Genomic DNA, 12,210 nt, shown 5'->3' with positions numbered 1-12,210 from the left:
CCTTATACCACCGCCAGGGGCGGCGGCGGCGGCGGCGGCGGCGGCCGAAGAGAGCGGCCTCTTTGAGGGCTCCGGAGCAGTGTGGAGTGGGGACGAGAGCTAGCAAGAGGGTGGGAAAGCCGGCGGGTGAGGAGGGCGGCGCCGGAGGAGGTGGCGCGTGGCTGACTCATTCCTCTGGAAATCAGACTGACGGACACAAACCCTTGCCGAACCCGCCCGCCCGCGCCGCTCTCCTCAGCCGGGAGTCGCCCGCCCGCGCCGCCCGCCCGCCCGCCCTCTCCAGAAGCTCTCCTTGCCCGACAGTCTCCGAGAAAGTTTTGCTTGTCAGGGGGACCGAAGCCGCCGCGGGCGTTTTGGAAGGAAAGGGGAACGGAAGAGGAGGTGGCAGCCGCGCGGGCGCGAGGAGTGCATGGTGCCCGGCGCCTCGGTCGCCTGTCAGGAGGACATCGGGGCGGGGTCGGGCTGAGCCTAGCTCCTTCTTCGCTCAGTGTCGCCAGACACCGCCCGCCGGACTGCCGGAGGGTCCCCGCTCCTCCGCCCGCCATGTCCCGGCTGTTCCCTCTGCTGAGGAGCTGGACCGCGGGCAGCCTGAGGCAGGGCCCGGCCGCCGCCGCCGCCGCGCCCCGCCCGCCTTCCTGGTGCTGCTGCGGGCGGGGGCTGCTGGCGCTCGCGGCCCCGGGCGGCCCCCGGGGCCTGGGCACCCACCCTAAGAAGGAGCCAATGGAGGCGCTGAACACGGCGCAGGGCGCGCGCGACTTCATCTACAGCCTGCACTCCACCGAGAGGAGCTGCCTGCTCAAGGAGCTGCACCGCTTCGAGTCCATTGCCATCGCCCAAGGTAAGGGGGTCGAGCTCGGGGGCCCGGCGCCCTGCCCCCACGCCTGTCCCCCGGGAGCCTTTCCGCCCCTCGGCCTGGGACCCCCGCCTTGGGCTCCCCGCGCCCGCCGGGCCCTTGCTTGGGACGTCGGAGGGTGGAACTTTGCGCCTCCAGAGCGTCCCTTGGGCAGGTAGGACACGCGCGGATAGTGCCGTGCAGCCTGGCCAACGCTTGGCTGGTTCCTCCCCAGCCTCAGAAGCCGGAGCTTCAGTCCAAATTAGCGCCCGATATTGTTTTGATTTGTTGTGTGCCTTCGCTCCCCAGCTCTCCTTTCCCTACGCCCTTGCTGCTTTCTCGTGAACGCGCAGCCATGCAGGTGGCATCCCGTGCCTCCTCCCAAAGTGCTACAAACCCGAGAGACAGGAAGAAACTTTTTTGAATGGTTATCGAACTAAGATGTGTGGGTGCCCAAAAGAAGGGGTGTTGCTTCCTAAGGCAGAGATGCTTTCAACTGATTGTTTGCACACGCATCAAGTAGTAGTAATTAAAGCTACAGAAAGAAACATTTTCCTGGGAAATGGAAAGATTAGGCCAAACCAGCAATTGCAGATACTTACTTGTAAGCCCATATAGGTTTGGTGCCGCACAAGTTAAATTCCAGTTTTTGTTGTTTCCCCAGGGGTTGAAAGAATGAAGAAAATAAGGCATTTTTCTAAGAATCTGTGGCTCTGCAATAAAAAACAGACTTCTGCTCAAAAGCAATTTGGAATGGTGAAAGCAAAGCTATTTTTAAGCTAAAATGTTAAAATAGGATATTTTTAAAATCAGTGCAGAATGCTGGTAGGTCAGGATTTGAGTCCAGGTGAAAAAGCTAAAAATCCAGAAAATCAAAAGGATGAAAGGAACAAATTATTAAATCATTCAGTCTTAAAACATTTTTGCCATTTAAATCAAGTAATTACAGAGAAAATACTTTGCTGCTATTTTATATTACATTCTGATGTGTTTGGAAATTTTTTAAAGTTTACTTTCCCCCACCCCCATGTTGGTAGGTACATAAACAATCCATAGGTTCCTAAAGTTAGAGCACATTGATTTGGAACACGGCATTTGATTTGCCAGAGGCACTTGCAAGTGTTTCTTTGGCCTATGTGTAGGAATGTTGGAAAGCCACATAATAACGACTTATCTGTACTACTTCTTCAGAAACTTTTTAATAGTTGTGCCTTGTAACTGCTTTTTTTTTCCCTCAGTTCAGGGAATTGTGGACCAGTTTATAGTAGTGGTGATTCCAGACATTGTCTACCCACAGTGCTTTTACAGAAAAAAAAAAATCAATTCAGTTAGTGAAATGTGTAATCATGATGTTTTATTAAGCCATAATCGAATACATGCGTATTTGTAAGCTATGGTGTGCTCAGTATGTGGTTTTAAAACATTCGTTTCTGAAAATGTGCCCCTTGGAAAACAATATACACAGTCACATTGCATTAATTTGAGAAATCTTTATGGGCAAGACTATTTGAACACACATTTGGCCTTTTCTAAGTAGTTTCTCGGAAATTCTGCATTAACATTGTTACATGTTTGGAAGGCTCTATTAATGTAATTTTATGATAGTTCTTGAAAACCATGTCCTGCGATACAACTGGATGAATTTCAACTCATACCTTAGCATGTGCCAGTAGTATTGCAGTAGGGATGCTGTATTTTCCAATGAAGGTAATATTTTAAAATTTAATGTGGTTTTAAATATTCTGGAAAGGACTATAAACTTCAATCAGTGGAGATTAGTTAGCATTAACTAAATTTAGTAAGTATGTAAGTCATAGGAAAGAGGCATTTCAAGTTGTCTTCTTTGTTCAATGTAAAGAGGCAATAATATAGGAAACAATGTGGTAGTCAAATGCTTATCTTCTATTGATAAATGAAATAACCTAAAAGTTTAAATCAGCCATATTTGTCAGTATTGATGACTAAGTTACTGATCATTGACACAATGATACTTATTGATGCTGCTGCTTTAATTTTTAGTATAGTCTTAGTGTTTCTTAATGTGTTACAAATCAGTACATGCAGTTCCTATGAAAATACAGCTATGTCCCCACTTCTCTGTATTTCACACTATGCTTCTTTGCTTTTATGAAAGATGTACCTGTTACACCAGTACCTCTTTTCACTAGCTGAAATAATTATCTTTCAGGATTTTCACTTTTACTTTTTACAAAAGAAGGCAGAAAGTAAAAATAGTATTCAGCCTTTGTTTTGCTGTAAGCCCTTGTAGAGGCAGCACACACTGTGAGCAGCAGGCAGAGTGGCACCGCAAAATTCCTTCCCCAGGAACTACACTCAGTATGTCAGCATTAGGCTACCATAGCTTTGGACTCCGTCTGTGAGCATCTGTGCTTTATTTCCATTTATTTTGTATATCTGTTAACAAGATGTGTCCAAAGATACCAGAAAAGCCTGAGAGGTTATTTTGGGGGTCTAAGAACGCTCAAAATTTTTTCTATATTAATTAATGATACTTGCTTCTTCACTTCACACCTTTCCAGCTTAGGAAAGGTTTCATAGCAATGCTGTGCCTTCAAATAGTGGGGGAGACCTGTAATTGGAATCATCACTAGTGAATGACCTTATTCATTGGTATTTAAGATAAAGAGTATTTTACTATGTTGAGAATATATACAGCTCATTCCATTGCTGAAATCAACGTTTTCCCAAATCAGATGAATGAAAAATTCCTGTTTTCCTTTGATTGTTGCTTTTTAAATATTTTAAAATAACCAATTCATGTGCTAAATGTATGTGCACTAAGTGCACTTTCTAATAAAATAAATTCTGTTAAAAAGGCTGTTTCTTATAGGAAATCTTACGTGTTCTTGGAAAGAATGCTTGTATGATCTAAGGGAGTGTTTTGGATTTGGTATGGAACATTACAAGAAAAAAAAATCACCCATGCTTTGATATGGCAGTGAAATCTGCTGAAATTTGATATTATTTGCCTTTATCTTTACTGGTAGGCATGTGATACATTCTGTGACAAGATAAAGCTTTAGAATCAATTGTGATAGATAAGGCAGACTTTGTGGTATGTCTTATCATAGTTATGTAGGATATTGTGATTTTTTAAAACTACAAGCTGATTTCTTCCCCAATTTAAAAAAAGTTGATGCGTTCTCAGCTTACCTACTCAACTGGATGTCTCTTCTTCTAGAAACAGTCCATATTCTCCTGATAGTACATTGTTGGGTCATTGTTTTTACAAGTATAGAGCTGTCAATCTGATATTATTACAGTTCCCTTCCAATTTTAGCCAAGATTTTTAAGACAATATTTTCTCCCAATATTTGTAATTTCTATTTCTATTTAAATTAAAAAAGACTTTAAAAATACATCAGTCTGGTTTTTGAAGGATGGGCAATGCTCACTGTGTTAGTTATACTTTGCTGTATAACAAGTTACCCCCAAAACACAGTTACTTAAACAAACATATTATCTCACAGTTTCTGAGGATCAGGAATCCTAGAGCCACTTGGTGTATTTCTAGCTCAGGGTATCTTATGAAGTTGTAGTTAAGCTTTCAGTTGGGACTGCATCATCTGAAGTCTTGACTGGGGCTGGAGGATCCATTTCCAAGAAGGCTTACTCACATGGCTGTTGGCTGGAAGAGTCAGTTCCTTGCCATGTGGGCCTTTCCTCAGGGCTGCCTAAGTGTTCCCAAGACATGGCAGCTGACTTACTCCAGAATAAGGGATGAGAGAAAAAGCCTAGGCTAGAAGCCAGAGTCTTTTATAACTCAATCATAGAAGAAATAGTCCATCTCTTTTGCCCTGGTATATTATGGGAGGATACTATATACAAAGTGTGAATAACAGGAGGTTGAAATCATTGGGGACCATCGTGGAGCCTGCCTTCTACACTTATTTAAGGTGTTGTAATTAATGTTCATTGGAGAATTACTCAGAAAGAGGAGAGCTGGCTTTCAGGAAGGCACAATGAAAGATGTGATTTGAAAAAAGGAGCTTCTTTTGAAATACTTTTGTTAAATATGTACTTAAGGTAATAATCTCAGGATGATAATTAATAGTTTTATATTAACATTTATATTAACAAATATATTAATATTTTCTGTAACAAATTAGTGGCTTAAAACAACACAATTTTATTCATTTAGTGTTCTGGAAGTCTTAAGTCCAAAATAGAAGTCTTAAGTCTAAAATAAAAGTATCAGCAAGGCTCTGTCCTTCTGGAAGGTCCATGGGAAAATCTGTTCCTTGTGTCTTCCAGCTTTTGGCATTCCTTGGTTCCTAGCCACATCACTCTAATCCCTACTTTGGTTGTCACATCTTCTTCATTGACTTTGCCGTCCCCTTAAAAGGATCCTCCTCATGAGTACATTTAAGGTCTGTGGGAAAATCCAGGATAATCTTTGTTGAAATCCTTAATTTAATCAGACCTACAAACTCTCCTTTGCCATATAATGTAACATATTCACAGGTTGGAGGACTAGGATGTGGACATATACTGATGGCCAGTGTTCAGCCTAACACAGACCTGTTATGACCTAGCCCTGAAAGTCCTAATGTCATTTCTGCTGCATGCTATTAGTCAAGTAAAATCACTAAGGCCAGACTAGGTTCAGGGAAGGGAAATTAGGAGGAGGTATTCCATGTAGGTGGCCATGCCTAATTATTACAGTTTGTTCCATTATATCAATAATTTTTAAAAAATAAATCATTTTTGTTGGAAATGTTATAGTTTATCATCCTCTATTAATATATGCTATTAACATACTAGGTTTTTGTTTAAGACTTCTGAACATTCATTCTTATACTGAGTGCTAGTACAGTGAGTCTTCATATATATTGAGATGTATAGGGGACTCCTTGCTCTATATCAGGATTTTTTTCAACCTTGGCATATTGACATTTCAGGCTGGATAATTCTTTGTTGTGGGGGCTGACTTCCACACAGGATATTTGGCAACATCCCTGTCCTCTACCCACTAGATGCCAGGGTACCCTCCCACCTTCCTCATCCCCAGTGTGTCGACCAAACGTGTCTCCAAAAGTGACATTGCTAAATGTTTCTTGGAGGAGACGTTGGTAGGGGAAAGGGGAAGAGTGTAGCAAATTTCCCTGTTTGAGAGCCATTGCTTTATATGAACTGCTGTAAGGCTGTTTCTTCTTCAGTAGTCTGCCTTGTTTCTCTTCTTTTTTATCATCCATTGACATTTGCTGTTATTAGTGTATTCTCCTTGCTTCTAGCTCATTGCTTTATTTACATTTAGTCATTTATTTGTCTCCAGATAAAGACAGAAAGTAACTCCTTACCTCTGTATCAGACTCCTCACCGCTGTATCAAATAAGTGAGCCTTGTACTGTTTTCCTTATCTGACTTCCTTATCCTAACTGATTATGATTATGATTTCTCTTCACTTTTGAGTTTTGACTGAATTCTAAGTATTAGAAACTTAGAAAACAGAGTTTCAAGTAAGTTAAACACTGCCAGTCTTTTTTACAGTAATTAATTTAGTATTGTCCATGTCAATACTCACTTATTACTTACTTTTTATAGCAGTTGTGACAAGCAAATATTTATGGCCGAATTTTTAGATAAGAAAATTGAAATAATACAAAGTCTGCAACTTAAAGGGTCATCCAGAAGGTCAGGTGGAACTAAAAATAATGGATGATATTGAATGTTGGCAATGACCTGATACTGAACCAATATTAGTGGAGATTGTTTCATTTTTTTCTAAAAATAGTGATCAGTTTGCATAACAGTTCTCTTGTCTGGTTCTCTTTGGCATGCAAGAGTGTAAAGCTAACTGGAACAAATAGGGACTAAATCCCTGAGTGCAAATTTTAGAGCATCTTGTTCAAGTCTGCTGAATTAATTAGTATATAGATTCATAGGACTCTAACCTTGTCTTTGACTCATAGGTTTATTTTCTGCTTTAAGTTAATGAAAATAATTACATAAAAACAAGTAATTATACGTTAAAATATAGTAACTTAGTTATCTCAAATCATCTGGTAAATAAGAGACTCTTCTAGACAGAGAACTTTACAGATAATAAAGCCAAATTTACTTTGATGGCTTTTGATGGCAGTGTATTTGAACATACTGCATTTTTCTCTGCTTAGTAAAAGTGTAATGAGCATAATTTAACTTCTACCAGATGCCAGAGTCCTTATATACTGTATTTTAATACAATAATTTTCTTTGGGGCTTCTTCTATTTGTAGACATACTAGTCATCATACCAAATGCCTCCAGAACACTGTGCCATTTCAGTTGGCATGCCTTTCAGACTCTGTCATAGTGGTAGTGAAATGTGTTGGGTTTATGGAAATGTGAGGACACTACCCACTAGTGTCCTCAGATTGTTCTTTTCTTTTCTCATTCATCCTTTGTGGTTATGATAAACTCTTTTCTGCTATGTAAGGAGGTCAGCTTCTTGGCATCTCTGTTACTGTTTCTGTCTGCTCTTTGTCATAGTGTGTTTCTTTCTGTTCTTTTTTTTTTATTTTATTCTCCCTCTCTCCTTTTTGATCCTCCTGTGCTTCTCAAGGTTTACTCCTAATAGACATTTCAAGGTCATAAACCCTTACTGTGTACTCTTTTTTCTTTCCATATAGCCAATTCCATCTATCACTTTGTTATTAATCTTTAACTTTTTAGATCTCACATGAAAATCATATATTTTTGCTATTACCTGGATTATGGCTGTTCAAAGGATTGTTGTTTTAAGCACCTAAAAGGTAGTTCATTGAGGCATACTATTTTTAGATGTTAAAGTTTAAGGAAAATTTAAATTAGAATGATGTTCTTACTTTGTGTAGTTTAGATTTTCTGTCTTCTTTAGTGTGGATTATTTAATATGTTGTGTTATTAGAAACATTTGTAATTTTAAAAACAGCCTGGCATTTTGTAATACAACTTCTGAATTTCTATTCTTATATTTAGAAGACATTCCATTGTTATTACTGTTGCTGCTGTTAACACCATCTTCACTAACGTTACTTAACAATTATTGAATATTTGCCACACATACTGAGGTTAGTAAGTTTTCATGTAATTATTTTGTTTACTTCTCTTGCACAGAGAAGGAATTATCTCTTCTGTAGATTAAGAAACTAAGGCTAAGAATAGCTTGTCCAAGATCCTACAGCACATGTGGCAGAGTAGTTTTTAATTTAGCTTTGTTTGTTTCTTATTATTGCACCTTTCTCCATACTCACCTGAGATTTTCAACACATGTTGGAGAAAAAAAAAAATAGCACCTCAATGCTCAGTAAAAGTCACATCTGCTGGTAGCACATCTTAGTCTCTCTTCCATATTTGCACAACATACAATATTCAGTACAAAAGCGAATTTGGCTTTGTTATCTTGAAAATAAGAGAAATAAAAGCACAATAAATGTGCAAAAAAGTTTATAAGTTATGTGACAATTTTGGAAAACTCAGAAAACTGGTATTTGAGACTTATATTATAAATCTCTAATTTTTACTTTAATTTTCCTTTAGATTTTTGAATGAGTCTTTGGTTGTTGTTTTTTTTAATCTAACATACTGTTTATAGAAAGCTTTCCAAACTTTGAAAATTTATTTATTTAGCAAATACTTATTATTGTACCTACCATATAATAGACACTGAGATAGATGTTGGGAGTATGTCAGAGAATTAATTCAGCAAAATACTCAAGCTTGTGATATTAAGAAAGGAAAAATATGAGCAACAAAGTAAGTAAATAAAACAATTGTAGATAGTGTGTACTATTAGAAGAATAAACAGAATGACACTTAAGGTGAAGGCTTTTTTGTAGGTGATATTTAAGCTGCAAATAAAGGATTGAGAAGAAGCCAGTCATTCAGACAGTTGGAGGAAGAGCATTCTGAGAAGGAGCAGCATGTACCAGGACCCTGAGATAGGAAGGACTTGACATAGCGTAGGAACTTACTGGAGGCAAATATGAATGGAACTTAATGAACAAAGGGGAGAGTGGAATGAGGTGAGATGGGTGGGTAGACAGAAGCTAGATTAGTCGGGGCTTTTATAGGTAAATCATCCATATGAAGGCCATTTGTGGGTTTAACCATGAGGATAAAATAATGGGATTTAAAGAGCACTTTGGCTGCTGTTGTGGAACAATTAGAGGATGCAAATGCTTAAGTTGGGAGACCACTTAGGAAGCTGTTGGAGTAGTTTAGGCTAGGGTGATGGTGGCTTAGACTAGGTGGCCATGGAGATAAAGAGAAGGAGATATAAATTCAAGGTGTATTTTTGAGAGTGAACTGATGGGACTTGCTGATAGGTTAGTAGGGCAGGTAATTAAGGGAAAGAAAATAGTAAGTGATGACTTAGATTTTTGACTGTCCTGATTGTGTGAAAGGTAGTGCTACTGGAGAAGACTGGGGAAAGTATAGGTTAGGTGTGTGTGTGTGTATTTATACCCATAAATATGGAACTTGTAGGAGAAGTTTACACTGAAGATCTAAGTGTGGATGTCAACAGTTGTGTATAGATGATATTGTCTTGCACAAGTGGAGGGCACCCAAGGTGAGAGTATAGATCAGGAGTGGGAAAGCGATGGGCCACAGGCAAATCTAGCTTGTTGCCTGTGTTTGTAAATAAAGTTTTATTGGAATAGAGCCACATTCTGTCATTTGTGTATTGTCTATGGCTGCTTTTGTGCTAGAATGACAGAGTTGAGCCATTGTGATTGAGACCATATGGCCCCCAAAGCCTAAAATATTTAGAATCTGTACCTTGCAGAAACAGCTGGTCTTTGGTCTGGTAAGAGGAGAAAAAAGCCCACACTGAGACTGTCAAGCCTCAGGTAGACTTTGGAGAGTCTACCTGACTTTGCTGACTCTCTTCAAAGTCAGATAAAGAGTAGGAATCAGCAAAGAACACTTGAAGAGTGGGGATCTAGTGAAATAGAAAAATGAAAGCATTTTGAAACCAAGAGGGAAAATGTTTCAGGAATGAGGAAATAATCTGTATGATGTATTTTGCCGTGAGGGCTAGGTAAGATAGAATTTGTTGATAAGGACCAAATGGTGACATTGATAATATATATTTGTGGCGGGACATATTTGAATAAAAACACTAGTTTGTGTTAATTTCAGCATCAGTCTTTTAGAAATTAAAAAAATATTTAGCTTCTTTATAAAGCAGGCATTGACAAACCTTTTTGGTAAAGGGCCAGATAGTAAGTATTTTAGGAATTATACGCAAAGAGGCAAAATTGAGAAGATATTATATAGTATTTATATAAGTGAGAAAACAAATTTCTACAGATTTTTTTAACAAAATTAAAAATATGATCAAGTGTACAATTTTTTAAATACAAGTTTTCTAATGAGAAAGGTGGAATATTTTTCAGTGGAGATAACATTTGGCTTAATTGGGGTTCAATATTAGTACTCCTTATTGTCAAAATTTATTGCAAATGTTTATCTTTGAAAACACCTTTTTCACACAGATAGGTACTACCGTATACTGGTATCAGTCTGTGAGTCTGTGACTTTAAATGAACATAATAGAATAGAATTCTATTAGATTCTTCTGATATTTGCCTCTTAGCATATTACATTGCAGATTGTTCCCTTCCAATTAAGCACCTCAGTTGCACAGTTAAATGGATTTTGAAATATGAAACTTGCATTGAGGTTTGAAGAATGATGCCAGAATAGTAGTTACAGCTAGGAAAATATGTCTATTGCATATTTATGTGGGAATGAGGATCTTGCCTCTTTTTAATAGTGAGGGAAATATATAAAGGCACTTAACATTACTTGTGAGTCCAATAGTATTAGTTGTCCTCCAATAGCTACTGTGGTATATTTCACATTTAAATCCTGTTTGGGGATGAATTCATTAAGAAATATCAAGACTGCAGCTTATTTCCATAGCCGTTCAGTGTTTACTAAGATGGTTAGGGGTGGTTCATTCAACAACTTAAAAATGTAAAGCCTTTTTTAGCTCACTGGCTATGACCAAAAAAAAAAGGCTAAATTTGGCCCTAGGCCTACACTTATTTGTAGCTTATTTATTTAAAATTTGGACATTAATTATAGTATGTTGTAAAAGGAAAGTAATTGTCTCAGTGATATGAAATGTTCGTGTGTGTATATGTGTGTACATGTTATACATATCTCAGTTTATTATACATAATGGAAAGAACACTGGACTGGTGGAACTGAGTTTTAGTAAAGGTGTTGCCATTAAATAAACCAGGTGACCTTGGGCTACTAAGTTGCATATTCTTTAGGGTTTTTTCCCTCATAACTATACCATTATGGGTTTCATTCTATTATCTCTAAGATCTCTACTAGCTCTGTAGCACATTAAAAAATATACAATGTCTTTTGTTTTTAAAACCTTATGGAATCAGCATATCTTAAACCCCTTAAATGTTAAGGTCCTATCTTCCACTTCCTTTGTGACTCTCTGTGGAACGTAATTATACAGCTTTGTAATTACTTATGTTGGTTTTGGTTGGGTAACTAATACGAGTTAAAAAACCTCCAGGTAAAATTTTAGAGAAATTCAAGCTAATTTTCACCATTCTAGTGCTTGGCATTTTATTTAAAACATTACTTAACAATTTGAAGTCCACTTGCCGGACCCTACTGAGGCACTAGATAGGATTCTTATAAATATGAAGTTTATATTTTAGGGAAGATAGAGACAATTTAGCCTGAAATTACAGTGCTGTGTAATGAGTACTGTGGTAAGGTTTAGAATGTAATGAAGTGCATACAGGTTTACTGGGAGGGAAAAAGTATAGGGTGTTATCTACAGAAGTAACATTTAGGTGGAAATCTAGAGTTCATTAGGAGGTAGATGGATCAGTGGTGTGTGAGGGGTAGTGTGGAGGTAAAATATCATGAATAATGGCATCATATTTGCAATTTAGAAAGGTCACTCTATGTACAGTACAAAGAATGGATAGTGGAGGGTTAGACTGGAGGTAGAGAGGCCTGGAAATTAGGAGAACTTTACAGGAATCAAAGAAAGAGATAATAGAAGCTGTGAAGTAGGCTAGTAGAAGGATGGAAAGAGGTAGACATACTCAAGAGAATTTATTTAAGAGTTAAATAATAAACCATTTAATTAAACAATAGAATATTAGTTGATGACAAGGAACAGAGATAGAAAGAAACAAGGAGATGCTCAGATTTCTTGTTTGGGCCATTGCCAAGATGGTGATATATTCTTCACAATGGAAGGGAACATGTAGAAGAGAAGCAGATTTTGGAATGGAGAAGATGAGTTCATTTTTAGCTTCTTATGTATTGGATGTTTTGAGATAACCATATAAGGCTATCCAGTAGTTAATTTGCTATAATGGAGCTCCAGAGGAAGATACAAGTTTG

At 38.4% G+C, this 12,210-nt stretch overlaps 1 protein-coding gene across 3 annotated transcripts in view; it reads left to right on the top strand.

Moving 5' to 3' along the window:
* Nucleotides 1-27: 27 nt before the first annotated feature.
* The window catches only part of TMEM65 (transmembrane protein 65), a 67,299-nt gene continuing 55,116 nt past the window's right edge, over nt 28-12,210 (top strand). For all 3 annotated transcript variants that reach the window (XM_057497765.1, XM_057497764.1, XM_036882905.2), the window contains exon 1: nt 28-838. In XM_057497765.1, coding sequence (XP_057353748.1) covers nt 544-838 — 295 coding nt within the window. In that variant the 5' untranslated portion in view covers nt 28-543. The remainder of the gene's footprint in view (nt 839-12,210) is intronic.

This window comes from Manis pentadactyla, chromosome 3 (assembly GCF_030020395.1).
Source record: "Manis pentadactyla isolate mManPen7 chromosome 3, mManPen7.hap1, whole genome shotgun sequence".
Taxonomy (NCBI): Eukaryota; Metazoa; Chordata; class Mammalia; order Pholidota; family Manidae; genus Manis; species Manis pentadactyla.
This window is presented reverse-complemented; position numbering and strand designations above follow the sequence as displayed.